Raw genomic sequence first — 19,096 nt, 5'->3', positions numbered from 1 at the left:
TTTTCCTTAAACACTTGCAAACTGCATCTGTTACTTCATGGTGCTCCATAATGTCATTTATATATATATATATATATATATATATATATATATATTCTTTTTTTTCAAAAGCAGTTTGACAGAAAATGTTTTTCAGCACATTATGAGTGTTGTGCCGTTCCTTGCACATTACCTTACTGTCCGTGTTCATTCAGTCATTTTCCTAAACATTTTTTTTATTGTTGCTGATATGTTTGTTTCATGGAATCTGCCTAATTGATTAGATAACTTTTTGTTTGTTGTGTTTAGATATTTTGATCTGGAAGTTTTCACTGGAAAATTAGGATACAAGCTATTTCCAATGAGCATCATGAATGGCATGCTGCTTGGTGGAACTGAACTGAACGTAGTAATGATTTATAGTCTACATACATGCGTTACTTGAAAGTGGAGCACACAGGCTCTCTCACCAGCATTATTTTAAATGCAAACTGAGATACAATGTATATATGTTTTTCTTTCTAGACATCACTTCATGTCGACCTTTTAATAGAACTGCACATCATGAAAAGTAAAAGCAGCCATTTTATATAGAGGCACTATGAGCCTGCAGTATGTTACACAGAGCTTCTTTTGTTTTGCAGTCACATCTTCTGCAGCCTTGATGAACTGAACATCCTTACACAAAATATATGGAATAAATGCATTTCTGCATTTTGAAATCTTCTAAATGTAATGCAGCTGCAATGGGGTTAAATATCCTTTTTCCACTAAAAGCTTCATATGATTGTTTTGACTGATCACACTTTTTCCTACCACTCAGTGCCATATTTGAGATTTCTACATACCCCTGATTATAACCTGTGTTTCATGTGTATTCCTGATTCTTGTAAATAGCTGGTTGTAAATATATATCTGAATAAATGTGGGTCTTTGTAAACGTTTGTCTGTGCATAAACACTGTAGATAGATCCTGCATGGGTTGAGGTTTATTGAGTTTGGCCACAGTTACTAATACATTTTAAACATAGACAAAAATAAAGATAACTGCAACTTACTCTCAGAGCAAGTGATTCAGTTATTGTACTTTACAAGAAAATGTCAGTTATTGGTAAAAAGATATACACTATAAAACCAAATAAGTTCACAGTACTTTGAGTACTTTAAAATGCTAAATGTAATATTTTGAAAAAGTTAATATTAAATAAAAAATATATATTCAGTTAACTTAATGATGTTTGTTTGAAATCTCTTTTACTCAAATGAACTGAGATTCTCTCCAACAGGACAATTATTTTAAATCCATCTTCTGTAACCTTTCTTTCTGGTGTTTCACTTGACGACAAATCAAATTGCTTTAAGAAGAAGTTTAACTTGTCAACAGTTAAGGAAAAGCATGGTTACTATGTTACTAATAACAATAATGATGACTGACAATGAGCCAGCATGCGCAATGACTCTGAAGCAGCTCAACCATTGTTAATATTACTATTCACACATGTGCTTTTCCTAGCAAAAGACATATTGCTCATCTTTGGAAGCGTGGAAGAATCCAGAAGCCATGACCAGACCGCTGTTGTGCGTAGCTAATTCATTCTAAACCATTTTTTTTTTTACTGTCTTTTAAAATGATTTTAGTTGGGACATAAAGGTCCTTACAAGGAAAGCACACACACACATTTACACATCATGTTTTACAACCTCTAGGTAGTGATGGATACCAGCTTTGGTATTTAATTGGGAAAAAAAGTAAGGCACTGCCACTCAATTTTTATTTTATTATGATGATTATCCTATTATGAGAAGAGATGCTCACTTGAAGAATACCACGAGGCATCCATTCAAGAGTGCTGTCCCTATTAAATCTCTACAGAAAGTCTGATTTAAAAAATAAAACTCTCAGGTGCATCAGAGTTTCTGAAAAGTTGTTGAAAAACCAAACATGGTAAATACATGCAACAGCTATTACTTTTGAAAGTCAGAGCCTGGCTTCGTCTCTCATGCTACTCGTGTGTTGTCTCAGATTGTTTTCAGTTCCTTAATTGTCATCGGTTGATTAGATTGAGGTGAAGTCGTCTGCATGGCCATATTGCTGTTTTTCGCTTAAAATAAACCTTATTCTTAAACCTTATATTATCTACAGAGATTACACACACACACACACACACACTTTTCTTTCAACACAACCCTGATAATTTGCAATTTAGATACCCAGCTTTGATAAGTTACGTGTTTGTGGTATTATCAGGCAATTGATTGAACCTATGATCTGACCTTTGGCCAGATGCCTCAGTGTTACTTCCGGACATTTTCTAGACTCATTGGAGAACAACAACAGACTTGATGTAATCAACCTTCCTCTTAAACACGTCCACAACTCACTAAATATAAATTAAATCAACAGTCAACTAAGTACCCTCCTGATCTTTTTATTCTCCAAATATTTGAGGGACAGCGGAACTTTTTTGTGTGTTTTCTGTCAAAGAATTGTCAAAATCACATCCCTTCTGTAATTTTAGATGATTTATACTGATTAGCATACAACCAGGGTCACTGCTAGTCCCTTTGTGTACTTTACGCATTCATTTTTTCACTATAAATTTGGACAACATTACATTTATAGAGCTGACTCTTTTACGCAAAGCGACTTACAATAAGTGCATTCATTCAACCATGTAGATTACAACACAAAAACTAAAAGAATTATGCAAGTTCATCAACTTAATCAAGTTTGCTGATTACTTCAGGTGATTCAGAAACAGTAAGAGATAAAGGGTTTCTTTGTTACTCTTATTTTAGCTCCCTTTCGTTCGAAAGTGGGGACGAAAAACCTACTTTAGTTCTTAAGAAGTTACCTATTATGTTTTAAATGTATTGTACAGCAATGTATCTACAGTAATTGTTTTGTTCTGTTTGTGCCTTTCGAATATATATCAAACTTTCATCCAGTTGTGTGATTATGTGATGATATGCAGTAATTTTTTTTACTATGACCAGTCGTGTTTGTAGTTTTAAGATAATATAAAAAAGGAAGGATAACCTATCCATCCCTTCAATAACAAAAAGCAACAATACTCCTGCAGTGTGCTACAGGGCATGAGTCATCATATACAGTACATCCTGGTACTTAATCTGTAAGGTGATCTGTGAGAGGTACTGAGCTCCTGAAGCGGGACATTAACACTATTATCAACTGACAAAAACAGCTTCCTAACTTTGGGAATCGTCTAGTTTCAGGACAGTGAAGGCATCATCAGATAAGGAGAGCTGAGATGATGTCTGTGTTCTAGAGGTGGGATAACATAATCTCAACCTGAAGACAATTTGTGCAAAGACTTAAGTGATCATATTTCTGTGTTCTGTTCTGGATTTAGATTCACATTCAGAAACTTTAAACTGGTAACCATCAACACCAGCAGACAAACACTGACACCCACTGGCTGCTCAGTTAAACTCACATTCACTGTAGTCAGTGCTTCTGTGCTTCAATCTCAATTATCTTTATTTTCAAGAGTTCAGTGATGGAAAAAACATTTACTCAAGCGCTTAATACGAACTTGAGATAACTTTCATTTTTACTTGAGCTAACATTTGCTTTATCATGCTTCTTACTCCATCTGACAGCTTCATTTTACATATAAAACATATGATGAGTTTACAAAAACATGCAATCATTTGTTAACTATATAACAGTATACAAAGTATTCCACATTTCACTTTACATTTTTACTACAGTACAATAGTACAATTCCTCTCTTTTACTTAAGTAAGATGATGAATGCAGGACATTTGTGTGAATTTCTGAATGAGAGGAGACAGAAAGTTTGACCTGTAACTAAGGTGAAGGAGAGGCTTTGAAATTACACAACACACACACACACTGCAGATTTACCGAATACACCCATTTTTCATTTCAAAAACTGACGTTGCAACTTTTATAATTACCCGTAACACTAATTTTTAGATTAATTACGTCTACAATCGGATAAATCAACAGTGTCCTTAATTTACTCAAAGCGTAAACCAAACTTTGGGGTCCACTGATACGCTGTAACTTGAGCTAGAGGGCTGGTTTCATCGACAGACTGCCCATTTCCTCCAACGAAGGACACGCTGACAAAGTACCAACTGTTCTTCCCAAAAAGAAAAAAATAGGTGAATGGTGTCTAACATGACGATGTCTCTGCGACCTCCTGGTAAATATGCTCTTAGATATGTTTTGACAAATTGTATGACTTGTATTTATAACTTAATTGTTTGTCGATTAAGCAGGGCTTGCAGTAGAAACTTAACCGCCGACTCTCACTTCAATCAATCAGATGATCACATTTGTATTCATTAATTAATCACATGGTCGCGCGCAGACGCAGTCACATTCACGGCCTCGCTCTATTAAAACGGGACTCATGGCTGCGTCTGTCAATTGCAGAAGTTCCTGTCAAATCTGTGCACGTCCGGTTAATGATTTGCTGGTTATCTCGTACTTAGTACTTGAGCGTGGAGTTTGGAGTCTGCCCTCCCCTCCGATAAAACATAATAGGAGAAGCTTGAACTCGCTTTGCCTTTCTTTTTGGCCCTGTAGTGCCACACAGACTCTCGGTTTTGGTTCTTCTGGCTACAGCGAGACGACACACAATGTTAACTCTAGTGTTATTGCTTTGTGCAGCCTGCTCTGTCTCAGCTTCTGCCAAAGGTGAGTTTGTTTTTTTCTGTGAGAAGAAGTAGTGTGTTGTTTGGGGCCAACAGTAACGTTTAGTAGATTATATAAAAGGTTGAATGTATGTATTTGGGGAAAAGAGGATATTTACTTCATGCTCAATCAGTATGTGGCAAGAGGATTTATTTGGTCCTCAAAATGACACTTTGTTGTGCTTTGGAGGCTTCTTCATAGAGAGAAAGTCATGGATGATCCAAGGTCTCGAGCCTAATTTTATTCTAGACTGAAAAATACCCCAAATGAATGAATCCTGGCAGGAAATCACACTGGGTGATTTTACAGAGACCACAATGTCAGTCTCCTATTTATTGTCAATGGACTCGCTTCATTCACATAGTGCTGCTTTGTGACATCACTAATTGATAAGAGGTGAAGGAGTCAAGAAAGATAAAACGCAACATTACGAAACAAAAAACACTTTATTTCTGTTTTGTGTCTTGCTTCTGATGTCTAAGAATCTCAGTCAGTTGATAAAAGACAGAACAGACATTTTTATTTGTTGAATTTCAGCTCCACGTTCGTCAAAGACCAGTGATGAAATCAAGTGCTGACACGTCAGTCTGCCTTCCCTCGTGGCCTAATGTCATATCTAATGGAAAGCTTGTCATTGGGAGAGGAGTGGAGATATTTTTATCTTCTCTCAGGTTGAACACACCTTGTTAAATGGCCTCTGATGGAATCATCTCAACGCTATTCACAGATAGTATTTCTTTAAAACAAAAAATGAAAGAAAAGGAGCTGTTTTTTTCAGTGGCAGTTTTTTATTGAGAAATACCTGAAGTGTATTTTTGGAAGCTAAAAACACTACATTTCAGAGGTGTGGCCACAAGTAAAAGATACCTGGAATAAGATAAGCAACAGCATGTTTGATGTTGGAAAACAACTAGCTAAAAAGGCCTTTTCAACAGAGAGTTTCAGAATGCTTTATTATTAACAATTGCCAGAATTAAAGACAAAGACTACAGCATTTTAGTCGTCTGGTTTGAGTTAATTCATCAGAGCGAACAGTTGGTCATCGTTGTTTATCAAATTTACATTTTTATTGATGGTAAGCCAGTTAAAAGTTGGGCTTGTTTTAAAAAGTATCCTTAGTAGTGCACTTATTTGAGCTAATAAGTCTGAGATTTGAAAGTTTGCTCCCAAACAGCAATTTTTTAAATTGTAAGAAAATATGAAAATACCTTTTTATCTTTCACACAATATTCATGTTTGCTTATTGTTTGTTTCCCAGGTTTATTTTTCTGACAACACAGCCATTGCTCAACAGATTTTAGAGCTTGAACACACCACCAAAACAGTTTTTAAAATAGTCACAACTACATCGACAAACAAATTACGATGGCTGAATGTTGTTGATGTTGGATTACTATGTCAGGTTTCAGGTTTCTACTAGCTGATACACTTACGGTACAGACACAAAATGAAACCATTGGATGGATATGAAACATGTCTAAAAAACACCTTTTAAGTCGGCAGTATATTAACAGACCTACAATATCTTCACACACCACAATATGAGAGTGGTCTTTTAGCAGATCAAACTCACTCTCTTCACTCTTTGCTCACCAGCTGTGTTTCCTGTGTTTCTTCAGGTGCTGCTGGACCCCGGCTGAACAACAACCAGCTGTACAAATTCAGCTACACCACTGTGGTGCTGGTGGACAGGACCCGGGGGTCAAAAGAGGGCAGTGCTGGCTACAAGATCTCAAGCGATGTGGACGTCAACCTAGTGTGGAGAGACCCCAGCAGCAAAGACGATCAACTGATCCAACTGGCGGTATGTCGGTCCAATATATGTTGAGATGGGACATGATGTCATTTTGAGAGTTAGAATCATCCACTTGTTTCTCACGACAAATACACGTTTGATTCAACTGGTAAAAGTCTGCATGTTTCCTTTCCTTCGGAGAAGAAATGCATAGCAGCAAAGGAAGTGCAGGCTTTTGCTCAGATTAATTCATCTCTCATTCTTAGATCTCTAATGTGAGAATCGGTCCTGCGTCCCAACGATCAGAGAAGAAGAATGTCCTCCATGGATCCACTGCAGAAAGCGTTTTGGGGAAGACCAAACTGGCAGCTCTGACTAAACCTTTCTTTTTGCATCTGAAGAATGGAAAGGTAAGAGAGCCTTTAATCCTTCTTTTGTCAGGGATTTTGTTTTAGCAGTTCACATTGCGAGAATTTAGATCCTTGGTATAAAATAATATGTGTATAAAGAAAATAGTCCTTGCTACATCAGTTATTGCTGGTATTATCTGTACAACCTCACAGTATTTTAAGTGGTCTTCCTTTTTTTTGGCATTGAAATAAAACATCTTTTAACATAAAGAGTGAATGTTTTTGACAAATATCAACATAGTTTATTATCAGTCAAGGTGAAGAACAACAGCAGCAATTCGTGGAGATTGTATAAATTGTTGTTTTTGGCAGATTTATAATCGTATGATTCATTAAATCATTATACACTCCACTGTGGTTGTCTTCAGAGAATCAGTGAGCTATGTGTCTGCTTTCACAACTTGAGCTATGTGTCTGCTTTCACAACTTGAAACAGCAAACGCTGTGAATTTAAGAACTTTTTTTTATTATTTCATTGTGCTGGAGTGATTATGCTGGCAGGGGAAAGACCAGGCAGATGTGTGTGTGTGTGTGTGCAAAGGTCGGCAGGTTCAGAGGGTCAAAGAATGAATGAGCAAGCTTGACTTGAAGAGTCAAGCCTCTGGGTTGGTGGATACGCTTCATGCCTTGCATGTCTTACTGGCTGCGAGATGTTTCAGTTCAAGACAAACTGTTATCAAGTTATTATCACTGTATGCTCTATCCAATAATGCATAATTGCCACCGAAAGAATTATAGCAAGCTGACTGGTAGATATCTCATTTAAAGGCTCAGGGGAAAAATTATATGGTAAATATAGTTTACAGTTAAACACTCTAGCAAGAGTAATAATCCCATTACACAATGATCAATGTCTTTTTTTCTGGAGTACATGTTGGTTCATACAGTAAAGGCTTGGATACCACTTCATAAAGGGTTTGTAAATTGTAATTATGAGCTCTATTAATGGTTAATTAATAATTTTCAATTTTTTTGTAGATCACTAATAAGAAATCCATTTGAGTAATTGGACTGTATGACCAATTAACAACAGAAAAGGGCTGCTGAGGATCTGGAGCCCTCAAAATCTGTGTGTTAACAATATTTTAAGCATGTTTTAATTTATTTGAACATTTATTATAATTGCGTTATATATTACCAAACAGAAATGTGTTTAAAAAATGGGTCTAAAATGTTTTTTTGTTATTAATGGCTTGTAACTCATCTATAAGTCATTATTAAATGCTTTACTATCCGTGAATAAAACAATTGTTTTCAATTTATGAACCATTTAATAAGTACTAATATTTCTAGTATGAAGCAGAGTAAATATAGAAGAGATACTTCAACAGCATACTGTATGTATTGTTTCTTATTCTGTAAATTGCATAGTCACAGATGTGCAACTGAAAAGTTTTAGGATTAAAACTGGTTCAGTGTGGGATAAAGGTTGTGAGAAACCGGATAGATCAGTGTCTGTCTTGTTGTTTTGTTTATACTGATGGCAGACTTGGACAGGAAAGTTCCACAGAGTAGCAGTGGACAGTCTATTTATGTTGGTCCTAGCTGATATTGTGGTCGAGCGCCACAAATAAATAACATGCTGTATAGGAGAGACTGTAGGATGATGTATTAGACTGCTTTCTCCACTCATGAGCGGGACACGGAGTCCATTATTGAGCCGAGCTGAACCCTCACTGGAAAACTGAACTGTGTGATGTGATATGATATTTCCCAAGATTAACGAAGCCCATTTAACTGAGCTTTGGTTCCATTATTTTAATATGATATCAGCAACATAGGCAAACATAAGAATGACTCGCCTTTCATGCTGGTCAGTGTTGAGTACCGATGTGCATTCAGAGTATAATTAGAGGTTGAGATAGAACTTCTTTTTTAAAGTGCTAACAACAAAGTATCCTGGCCTTGTTTTTGATCTGCACTTAAAAGAATATCTTATTTCTGCATGTAATGTAAATAGTCGCTGATGTCACGAGCAGGCATTTCTATACACAAGTGTGCAATGGAAAACTGACACCCTGAAAGCCTTTGTGAGGTGTAGCATATACAGCGCTGTGGGTCACTTCCCTCTTTATCTGCTTGACAAAATGCCTTTGTATCTATTGTTCAAAAGCATAACACTCTGTTTGTAATGTATTGCTTTCTTTCCAGGCAAAAGCATTTTATTCCTACCGGGCCGAACCTGCAACCATCAAGAACCTAAAAAGAGGGCTGGCCAGCTTACTGCAAGTACAGCTCAACACTGGGAAGGTTATAGAGGTAAACAACACGATAATGCTCCCATCCCATCTATTCATGTGTTTCTTATTTCATTGCATGTCGCTAATGTGAACAAACTTATTGTCTGGGAATAGAATGACGTGTCTGGAAGGTGCACGATCGAGTACAGGGCAGTAAAAGGTCAAGTGACGAGAACCAAGAACCTGGAGGCGTGTAAGACCGTGGAGACCGGATTCACCACACACAGTCAGGTATGTCAGCATCCAAACCGGATCACCGTGTTGAAATACAAACGATATAGAATCACGAATAAATTCCGCCTCGATATGTCCCCCTTCAGGTGTTGGGTGTGAGCAGGAAGTCCAGTTCCATTACAACGTTTACACTTGAAGATGGTTTCATCCGCTCGGCTGTGGCTGAAGAAACGCACTCGCTGGCTGTTAATACCCGCAGATCTGCTGGAGCTAAAGTCCTGTCCAGGTAAATGCCTCTACAAAGAATTGATGTCAACAGCCATTTCAAATGCAGGAACATTTAAAAAATGTAATTTGTTGCTTCCCAGGCAAATTTTCACATTGGTAGGGACAGAGGCTGGACCGCTGGAGGCTGCTGGGAAAGATGTGGCTGGGGTTGTCAAGTCAATCGATGCCAAACTGGCAGCTGTTGGTATCATTGCAGAAAAGGTCAAATCTAAGTGCAAGGGCTGTCCATCAGTGAGTACCTGTACACTTTCACACAACAAATATTTACTTACACAAACACAGCTCCATGGATGGCAATGTCGGCCCGACGCTTTGATTCAGACTCAAATATCAGTGTTGAATAGATTGCCATTTTGGATAGACATTCCTGGCCTCCAGAGGCTGCATTTGAACGCATTATCCTCTAGAGCCACCATGAGGTTGAAATTTGTGGTTTTGTGTGAAATGTCACGACAAATATTGGATTCATTGCCATGACATTGGTGCAGAATTTCATGCCACGCTGAGGATAAATCCTTATTAACTTTTGTGATTCTTTGACTTTTTCACTAGTGCCATCAGCAGGTCAATTTTCAATTTGTCCTTTTTTTTATTTTGGTGTTTGATGAAAAATGTCATTTTTCAGGTGTTTATTCAGCTTTACTTTTAGTGCTAATTAGCTAATGTTAGCATTCTAACATGCTAAACTAGGATGGTGAACATGTTAATTATTATAACTGCTACACATGACCATGTTTGCACTCTCATTGTTGCTATTGTTAGCATTTGCTACAGCATTACAGAGCTTCCTACTAAGTTTTACAAGACTGGGGTTTGTTTGAAACCCATATGATCATCTGACTGCTTTTGTTTCTAACCCTATGCGATGTCATTGCATTGTCCAGATAACATTCATTAGCAATGTTGAGACTTATGACAGGAACAATGACCCAAACTAAGAAAATACAACTGAAGTTGTAACAAACTGGAATTATTGTTTGTTCTATTTTCAAGTTCCTATTATTGTGGCCCATTTCTTATTGTAAAAATGACCAGCTGGTGCTATTAATATATTTATGAGGCCACAGCTCCAGGGCCTCCTCTTCATTTTGAGTTTGAGTATACTATAATGTCTTGGTAACCAGTTCAATAAACAAATGATGTTATTTACTTGTATTCATGAACTTGAGCAAGTCATTATTGCTAGGAGGCAGGACAGGAAAAGCACTTGAACATCCAGTATTTCTTATACAGTTGCAATAAGATCCTCACACAATGTTTTCATTTAGTCAGAACAACGAACACATTGGTGCCTACAGACCTTCCTCAGAGTATGACGTTCTGGGTTGTTCGAGTCATTATTACAGAACAACTCCTGAATAACAATGTATTAGTAAATGGTTACTGTAGTTTTTTGTAAGGTAATTACTGACTGAAGGTGATCTCTCTTCTAATCCCCTCTCCCCTGTGTTCTCCCTCTTAGCTTTTTGAGCATTGGCAGACTCAACAGAAGCTGCTGGAGCCAGCGAGCCTGTCCAAAGCCACGGCTCCTCGCAGCTTCCTGGCCCTCATCCAGAGCATTAGGAAGGCGTCCAAGGACGAGATCCTCAAAGTGCTGAAGAGTGCCAGCAAGACATCTCTGTAAACAGGCTCCTCCTTCTCTCTTACGTCTTAATTTGCTTACTGACTCCATCACTCGGCTGTTTCTTTGATTTAGTCTGACTTTATCAACTTACCATCGACGTGTTTAATTTCTTCCTGCTCAGACCTCAGGCGGTGGATGCTGTGACCTCCTCCCAGACCATTGCATCTCTGGATGCCATGTTGGAATTCCTTAACTTCACCGATGCCAAAGGTTTGGTGCTGCAGGAGAGGTTTCTCTACGCATGTGGCTTTGCTTCACATCCCAACGAGAGAATGCTCCAGGTTCTGCTGGTGAGCATCATGTTTCCAATAACAGAATTGGCACCTTTTCTTGCTTATCAAAGGAAACAATAAGTTCTGCCGTCATCAGTGAAGAGAAACATGAAAAATGTAATATTTAAAATGATAAGTCTTAAAAATGTAGTCCTGAGAAAGTTTTGAAAACCAAGTCATATTATACTTTTGTGAAGTTTTATGAGAATTGTTTCCTTTTCAGGATATTTCAAAGGGAAAGATTGGCAGCTCAGACATTAAAGAGTCAGTGGTGATCATTATGGGAGCCCTGGTCCATCGACTGTGTCAGAAAGGAGGGTGCAACTTACCGGTGAGCTTACAAGAAGATACTAAATGACAACGTAAAACACGTCAAGCTAAACAACGAACCAAATTTGAATGAATCCCAGAGCTGACTGATGATCTTCTGCGGTGTATTTACCTCTCAGACAGTGGTGCAGGTGAAGAAGCTGATTTTAGACGGTGCTGGCAGCGCGCAGGTAGAGTCCGAGGTCCAGATGTATCTTCTGGCTCTAAAGAACTCTCTGCTGCCCGAGGCCATCCCCATCTTCACCAAATATGCAGAGTCAGAAGTGGGAGCTTACAGCACCATCGCCCTCACTGCCCTGCAGAGATACGATGTCCATCTCATGACTGATGAGGTGAGACATAATGTACATACCACTTCTGTTGTTTATGAGTGTTATGTGGAATTGATTAGCATACAACAGAAACTGAAACCCAGCATTTAATCTCATTTGTAGGTGAAGCGGACAGTCGGCAGAGTTTACCACCAGAATCGACGGATCTATGAGAAAAACGTGAGAGCTGCCGCTGCCGACGTCATCCTCAGTAGCAACCCTTCATACATGGAGGTCAAGAATCTGCTTCTGTCTGTTGGAAACCTACCTCATGAAATGAACAAGTACATGCTGTCCAAGATCCAGGACATCATCCACTTCCAGATGCCAGCCAGGTGTGTAATGGGTGATCCAATGGACCAACAATGAAAATTAAATCTTTTTTAAAAAGGCTTCTGAGCTGAATCCAAACAAAAAAAAAGCGTTTTGTGTGTTTTATCAATGCATATTGCGGCCATTTATGAAATAATATTTATTTTTTCTTCATTTTTTAGCAAAATTTTACAACAAGCTATGAAGGACATGGTTTCTCATAACTACGACCGTTTTGCAAAAGTTGGGTCGTCATCTGCATTCTCAGGATTTATGGCAAGTAAGTAATCGACCCTCATCTCTAAGCCTAAAAAAAAAATACTCAATACAACATTGTAACATTTAAAAAGATTCTAATAAAATTAAACTGCAAAGTAGTGCAGTATAAAATTGTACAAGTCAACCAAGTTACATATTGACCTAATGGGTGGTTGCACATTTAAGCTGGATATTGCTCCTTAAAACTCATCATTTTGAGGCTAACATTACAACAGGTTCGTTCATGCTGACTTAGCACTTTCAAATCCTCTTCCTTCAGGATCTGCTGATGTGACCTCCACATACAGTTTGGACATCCTGTATTCAGGCTCTGGGATCCTGAGGAGAAGCAACATGAATATTTATGGTGCTAGTAAAGGAGCGATGCTACATGGTCTACAGGTAAGGAAACCTTGTAAAGGAAATTAAATAATTACCTGAATGCAGGAACCCTGTTGCAGGAACAGGAATTTTGAATATATGCATGCAATGTTTTTAGTATGTAAAATAATTCTATATATATACACACGTACTCTTGTCTTTCCTTTTCTGATGAAATATATTAAATGTTCATGTAGAGTATGTGAAATGTCGGAGAAGAAAAAAAAAAAAATCAAATTTCGAGAACAGATAAACAAGAAAGCGATCCAGGAACTCCGAAATCAAAGACCAACAGAGAAGGAATTATTTGATAGCCATTATTACAATGACCAAATGATTAAAAGAGCAAACATTTTGACCCCTGTAGGTCTTCTTCAGGGAATTTAACGCTGGATTGCCTTCATGTTCGTCCTGATTTCTTACCCCGTTTTCGAAGAGCACTTAAAGCATTTTGATCTACATTTGAGTACACAGAGCAACCAGTTATCTCCTTCTGCTAATTTAGACTGATTTGGATATTCTTCCAGGTGGCAATTGAGGCCCAAGGTTTGGAGTCACTGATTGCTGCCACACCCGATGAGGGAGAGAAGGACCTGGAGTCGTTCGCTGGGATGTCGGCTCTGTTGTTCGACGTGCAGCTGCGGCCCGTCACCTTCTTCAAGGGTTACAGTGACCTCATGTCCAAAATGTTCTCCATGTCCGGGGAGCCGATGAATGTCGTGAAGGGTCTCATCCTGCTGACTGATCATTCTGAGGTAAGCAGCTACAACTGTGTACCACATCAATGCCCCATTTGCACCAGACCTGAATGTAGTAGTTGAACTCGATCTGTGTTTCAAGTTTACTGAATTACACTCTTGTTCATAACCATACTGAATGTAGTCATCCATGCAACCGGTAGTGACGGGTAGCTAGTTGAGTCTACGCCCTTGGTAAATGACCATAACGGCTGGTATTTGATGCCCATTGTTGAGCTGTGCAATGCTCCCCCAAATCTTAATTCCGCTTCAAAACAAAGTCAGATTTGCTGGTTGTTTTTCAGCTTGGTTGAGGTCATCTCGAGGAAATTGGTCATATTTTAAATGAGCTTGAAAAGACTTATGTTCAGTTTCTTGTCAGAAATGATGTTGCCACGTTATTTTGCCACAAAAAGAGAACATGTGGATGATCGGGCATACAATGCATAGACTTTGTGGTGAGGTTTGCATCCCAGCAGTCAACACTGATTTCTTTCTTTCTTACTCTAACCTTTTTAGTTTTATAAACATGTACAGTAAATTAAACAGCAAGACAGGTTCATTTCGGTAGGCACTGACCGTTACAGGCACAGATAGTGAACGAATCCAGGTCATTACTTCAGTTATTGAGCTTAGTGATGATGAATGAACAGGGTCTAAATGTGTACAGCAAGGGTGTGGCATTTCTTATCCCTTATGCTGTGGCTACTTTGAAATTGCTTTTACAGTCCTTTTAACACATGATCAATGATAAAAGGAATCTCAATTATCAGTGGAGTCAGACATAATGGAGTCTTCCATTTTTGTTTTGTTTTCCCCCACTCATCTTCGGCCCTCCAGGTGATTCAGCTGCAGTCCGGTCTGAAGGCGAGTGCAGAGTTCCAAGGAGGGTTAGCCATTGACATCTCTGGAGGCATGGAGATCAGCCTGTGGTACAGGGAGTCCAAGACCAGCGTCAACAACCGGTACAGTCCAGAGACAAAATGATAAAACTACTGTTGAAGGTGTTTTTGTCCTGTAGCCGTATCGGGGCATCAGCAAAGCTTTTAAATACAGTTGTGTTACCCTGTTTATAGGGTCACAGCCTTGGAGTGATAAATGATCTCACTGAGTGTTTGTGAAGTACTGTACATACAGTATGATGTAACACACTTGCAGGGCAAAGGCCTTTGTGATAGACGGACAACTCGTAGAAACAACCTTCCTGACTGAAAGGAAAGTTGTTTTAGAGGTTAAGGTTGAGCCGTGTCACCGCACTGCAAATAGGTTTCTATTGATGTTGGATTCATGTGAACTTTAGATGGTCTATAAGTGTTGTCTGATTCATTTGTTCCACCGGCCTGTTGGACATGCTCCAGCATTGTGCTTCATGTCTGTCTCATTTCTAGGTCTGTGTGGATATGACGTCAGCTCTGTCTGGTTCTCTATTTTAAAACATTACTGTCAACGCACATCTTCGTGCCGGTATTGTTTAGCTCGCGGCATCTGGTGATGAAATGGGGTTTAAAGGGCAACGCCACTGATTTTTAACATTCAAATAGGGTGTGATTGTCCTCAGTAGACAGACAGTTCTGCATTTACACTTAAGTGTTTTTTAAGAACCCAAACCAAACTGTGTTTGATCAGATTCTTCATCCTGTTCACTTGTTTTTTGGTCCGATATTCTCTGATTTTTAATGCATTTTAAGAGTATTTAGCTAAATGGAAAAAGTTCTTTGCACAAAAATATATTTTTACTTAATATAGCAAATTAAAATATCAAAAAGATGCCGGACTTAAACTTGGGTTTTGTACTGCATCAAAATGTAAACAATACCGTGCCTCATAATCTGACTTGCTTTAGTGATTGTGATTATATGTAAATTTCCACTAAGAATAACTTAGAAAGGATGGAAAAGAAGGTAATTGTAATGTGGATCTATATCAACGGACAGAAAACACACGATGCTGTGGAATTGATAGCTTTTTTTTTTTTTTTTTTTGGAACAGCATCCTGTGGAACAAACATTTATTTTTGTTTTGGGATTTCAGTCCCACTTTTTGACCACTGTTTGGGGCCACATCTTGCATTTGAACTTCAGGATGATTTGACCAGTGTGTGCAGGGGAAGGGCAGAGGCAGGTGAATGGATCAGCATAGTTGTACCTCTTCCACTCTGATAATAGACTGATAGGCTATCTATAGATGCAGAACAAACCACATTGGCATCTTTGCCAAGGCATGTCTCCACTGGCCTCGTTACAGAGGTTGGATCTTCAACTGGTAAACTGCACACACATTGATTTGAAACATGAAAGGAAGTTGTTATATGGTAGTCAAACTCTACTTGTTAGTGTCTGAGCTCTACTGTGCTTTTAAGCTGCTGATACAAACTGTATGATACAACTAAATGGTCACAAACAAGGACCATTCCAATGTAGTTGGGACAAGGCTAAATATAATAATCGTTTCTGATTGTTTTGTTTCACATTATGCTTTCTGGTTAAGTGGTAACTGCTGGTTGAAAAAAGATTAAAAACAGAATTAATTGTATTCATTTTGTGTGTGACTGTGGTGTGACAAACAACACTACACTCTAAATTCTCCCGATATAGAAAATAATGGACTCTTACAATAAAAAAATAAGTAGTCTTTACCCCTCCTGGGCCTTACAAGGCAAACATATTTCACAAACAAGTTGTATGTTATTTTATATGTGAAATATTCACAAATGTTCCCATGTAATAAATCTATATGACCTCTCTCACACATGTGATTTTTAAATATATCACATATTTCACGTTTAATATCACATGTTTAACTCTATTAAATTACTGTTTTTTTTTTTTTAGACATTTACCATGTAAATGATATGAACTTTAAGGAAACAAAGGGAATGCATGAGTTTCACTTACTGTTCTTTGTCAGATTCACACATTTTTTTCCTTTATGGTTTCAGCGGAGCGTTTGTGGTCACTGGCAACGTTACAGTGGACATGGACTTCATGAGAGCGGGTGTGGAGGTCAGGTTTGAAACAGAAGCATCTTTGGACTTTATCACCACTGTCCAGTTTTCCGAATATCCCTTCCTGGTGTGCATGCAGATGGACAAGAGTACCTTCCCCGTCAGGTATTGTGAGACCCCTCTTTCCACAGAAAATGTCAATACTCTTTCTGATTTTATTGTTGCATCATCTCATGCAAAAACATCATGGTCTATTCTTGATGTTCTGCTTTCAGTGAATACCTGACCAAATACGAGAGCCTGTCATCAGGGAAGAGCATTATGTCGCATAAGGGCAAGAAGCAGCTCGTCCCCGGTTCTGAATTCCCTCTTCACCAGGAGAACTCAAACATGTGCAAGAAGGTTTTTGACTCCAGTTGGTAGAGATACCATGAACTATCCAGGGGCAAATATTGTCACTTATTGCATTCAGGGACAGCTATCACACCTCAGCCTCATGCAGCGAAAGCATGCAAGAGAGAAGAGGGGTGAATGTTTTTATTTTTTTAATAAAACACATGCAATGTTTACATTCCTGAGTATTTAAGACATTTTGTTTGAAATCAGGAATTCTTGCATTGTCTTTTTATGGATTTCCTCAAAAATGTATTTATGATGGGCACACACAGGATGCATGTGTTATTTGATGGGTATAATACCACTGTAATTATCCCAACCCAGATACAGTATAAATGTACATGTAAATATCACACTGTAGACAGTGTATTGACTCTCCCGCATGAATAGAAATGCTCCTCTCTGTCAACATTCCTTTTGTTTTTTTAATTAAATATGTTTACTGAGGAGCAATTTATTGTTTTGTGTCAATCACCTGAAATAACTTATTTAGCAGAGTAATATGAATTTATTCCATGTTTATAATCATGATGGTACTATTTAATTTTTTCTTCAGAGACAATGTGTGAGCTTCATCTTTACTTTGTACTTGCAAGATTTGAGGGGGAAATTGAATCTCCAATAGTGAATCTATTAACACTGGAAAATATTTTTTGTACTTGGCTGTAATTGCTCTTGTTTGTCTGAAAACATTCTGGTAGTTTTAAGACGTTTGAGCTACTTTCAAGTTGTGTTTTCATACTTGGGGATCAATTTGTTAGATTTGTAATTGGCTGACAATAAATGTATAGTGGAAACACTTTGCCTTTTGACTTGGCTTATGGATTTAGATGCAGCAAAAACAAAGTGTATGTGTAATTGTGCAATATGCATGACTGGAACAACCCTCTGGGGGCCCCAAGGGTAAAATTACGCTGTGGGACTTTGTTCATTATGCCTTTAAAGGGGCAGTCCACCAATTGCACTAGTCAGTCAGTTTATTTGTCATTAGCCTGTGAAAACAGTTGTATAAAGTCTGAGTTAGATGCTCAATTGACTAAAAATTTACAATAGACAGCCTGGGTTACAAAATCAGAGCATTGCATTTAAAAGACACCATTAAGTCAGGATAACTCTGTCTGCTGACTTTTTTTTTTTTTTTTTTTTTGTAAGTCCCCCAAATTTATGTAAGTACTAACAGTTACAGAGGTCATGGCAACTAATCTTGGCATATTCATAAAATTCTGCTCATAGCCCAACACGGAGACCAAATGGTAGGCCTACTCCTGTTCTGGGATACTATCCTATTTTCCCCTTGGTTATTGTGTGTCAGTTAGATTGTGGACAATTGATTAAACACAAAAATATTTTATGCAATTAAGCATAACACCATAACACATGGCCTCAATGTTTAGTGTGAGTTTGTGTACTTCAATAGCACACATCCCCTTATGTATTAAGGATTAAGTAAATCACCACAAAGTAGCCTACAGTTCCCCAATACTTTGAGCTAATTAGCAAATGCTAGCAAGCTAACACGCTAAGCTAAGATGATGAACATTGTAAAGATTACATCTGCTGAACGTCAGCATGATTGGACTGCCATTGTGTTAGCGTGCTGACATTACATTTAGCTAAAATCATTGCTGCGCTAAGTACAGTCTCTCAGAGTCCCTGGTGTAGCTGTAGCCTCTTAGAAACCAGTGATCCTAGTGAAGATCTTGCATCTTGGTCGTTTCTGGCAATAAGATCATTTCAAGATGGCAAACTCCAAATTTGGACCTGTATCGGTTATGGCAAATTTGTAGATAACTTCCCCTAGCATGTATTTTTGTTAGCTGCACTAAACCAATAGCCCTCATTTGTATTAATAGTTGTGTCCAAGGAGACAAATGTACCTTCGTGGCCTAAAACACACACTTGTTGATCCAGGTGAGGCAATAAATCTTGACTTTTCTTGTGTCACAGCTGTGACATCAGAGCCCCTCCTGGCATCCAAACACAACAACTGGGCCTTAAGTAGATTCTTTAGAAAC

General features: G+C 38.2%; 1 protein-coding gene across 1 annotated transcript; it reads left to right on the top strand.

The window, feature by feature from the left end:
• The first annotated feature begins 86 nt into the window (after positions 1-86).
• LOC116401221 (microsomal triglyceride transfer protein-like) lies at positions 87-17,879 on the top strand. Its single transcript, XM_031879528.1, has 18 exons — positions 87-4,672; positions 6,289-6,473; positions 6,671-6,814; positions 8,966-9,073; positions 9,169-9,285; positions 9,375-9,514; positions 9,597-9,747; positions 10,979-11,136; positions 11,262-11,430; positions 11,636-11,743; positions 11,862-12,074; positions 12,177-12,388; positions 12,548-12,645; positions 12,904-13,025; positions 13,532-13,759; positions 14,582-14,706; positions 16,680-16,850; positions 16,961-17,879. The coding sequence occupies exons 1-18, from the start codon at positions 4,615-4,617 to the stop codon at positions 17,106-17,108; spliced, it is 2,655 nt and encodes an 884-aa protein (XP_031735388.1). The 5' UTR covers positions 87-4,614; the 3' UTR covers positions 17,109-17,879.
• The last annotated feature ends 1,217 nt before the right edge of the window (positions 17,880-19,096 follow it).

This window comes from Anarrhichthys ocellatus, unplaced genomic scaffold, assembly GCF_004355925.1.
Source record: "Anarrhichthys ocellatus isolate YVR2014 unplaced genomic scaffold, GSC_Weel_1.0 scaffold285, whole genome shotgun sequence".
Taxonomy (NCBI): domain Eukaryota; kingdom Metazoa; phylum Chordata; class Actinopteri; order Perciformes; family Anarhichadidae; genus Anarrhichthys; species Anarrhichthys ocellatus.
Note: the sequence above shows the minus strand (reverse complement) of the source record. Positions and strands in the feature narration are given on the sequence as shown.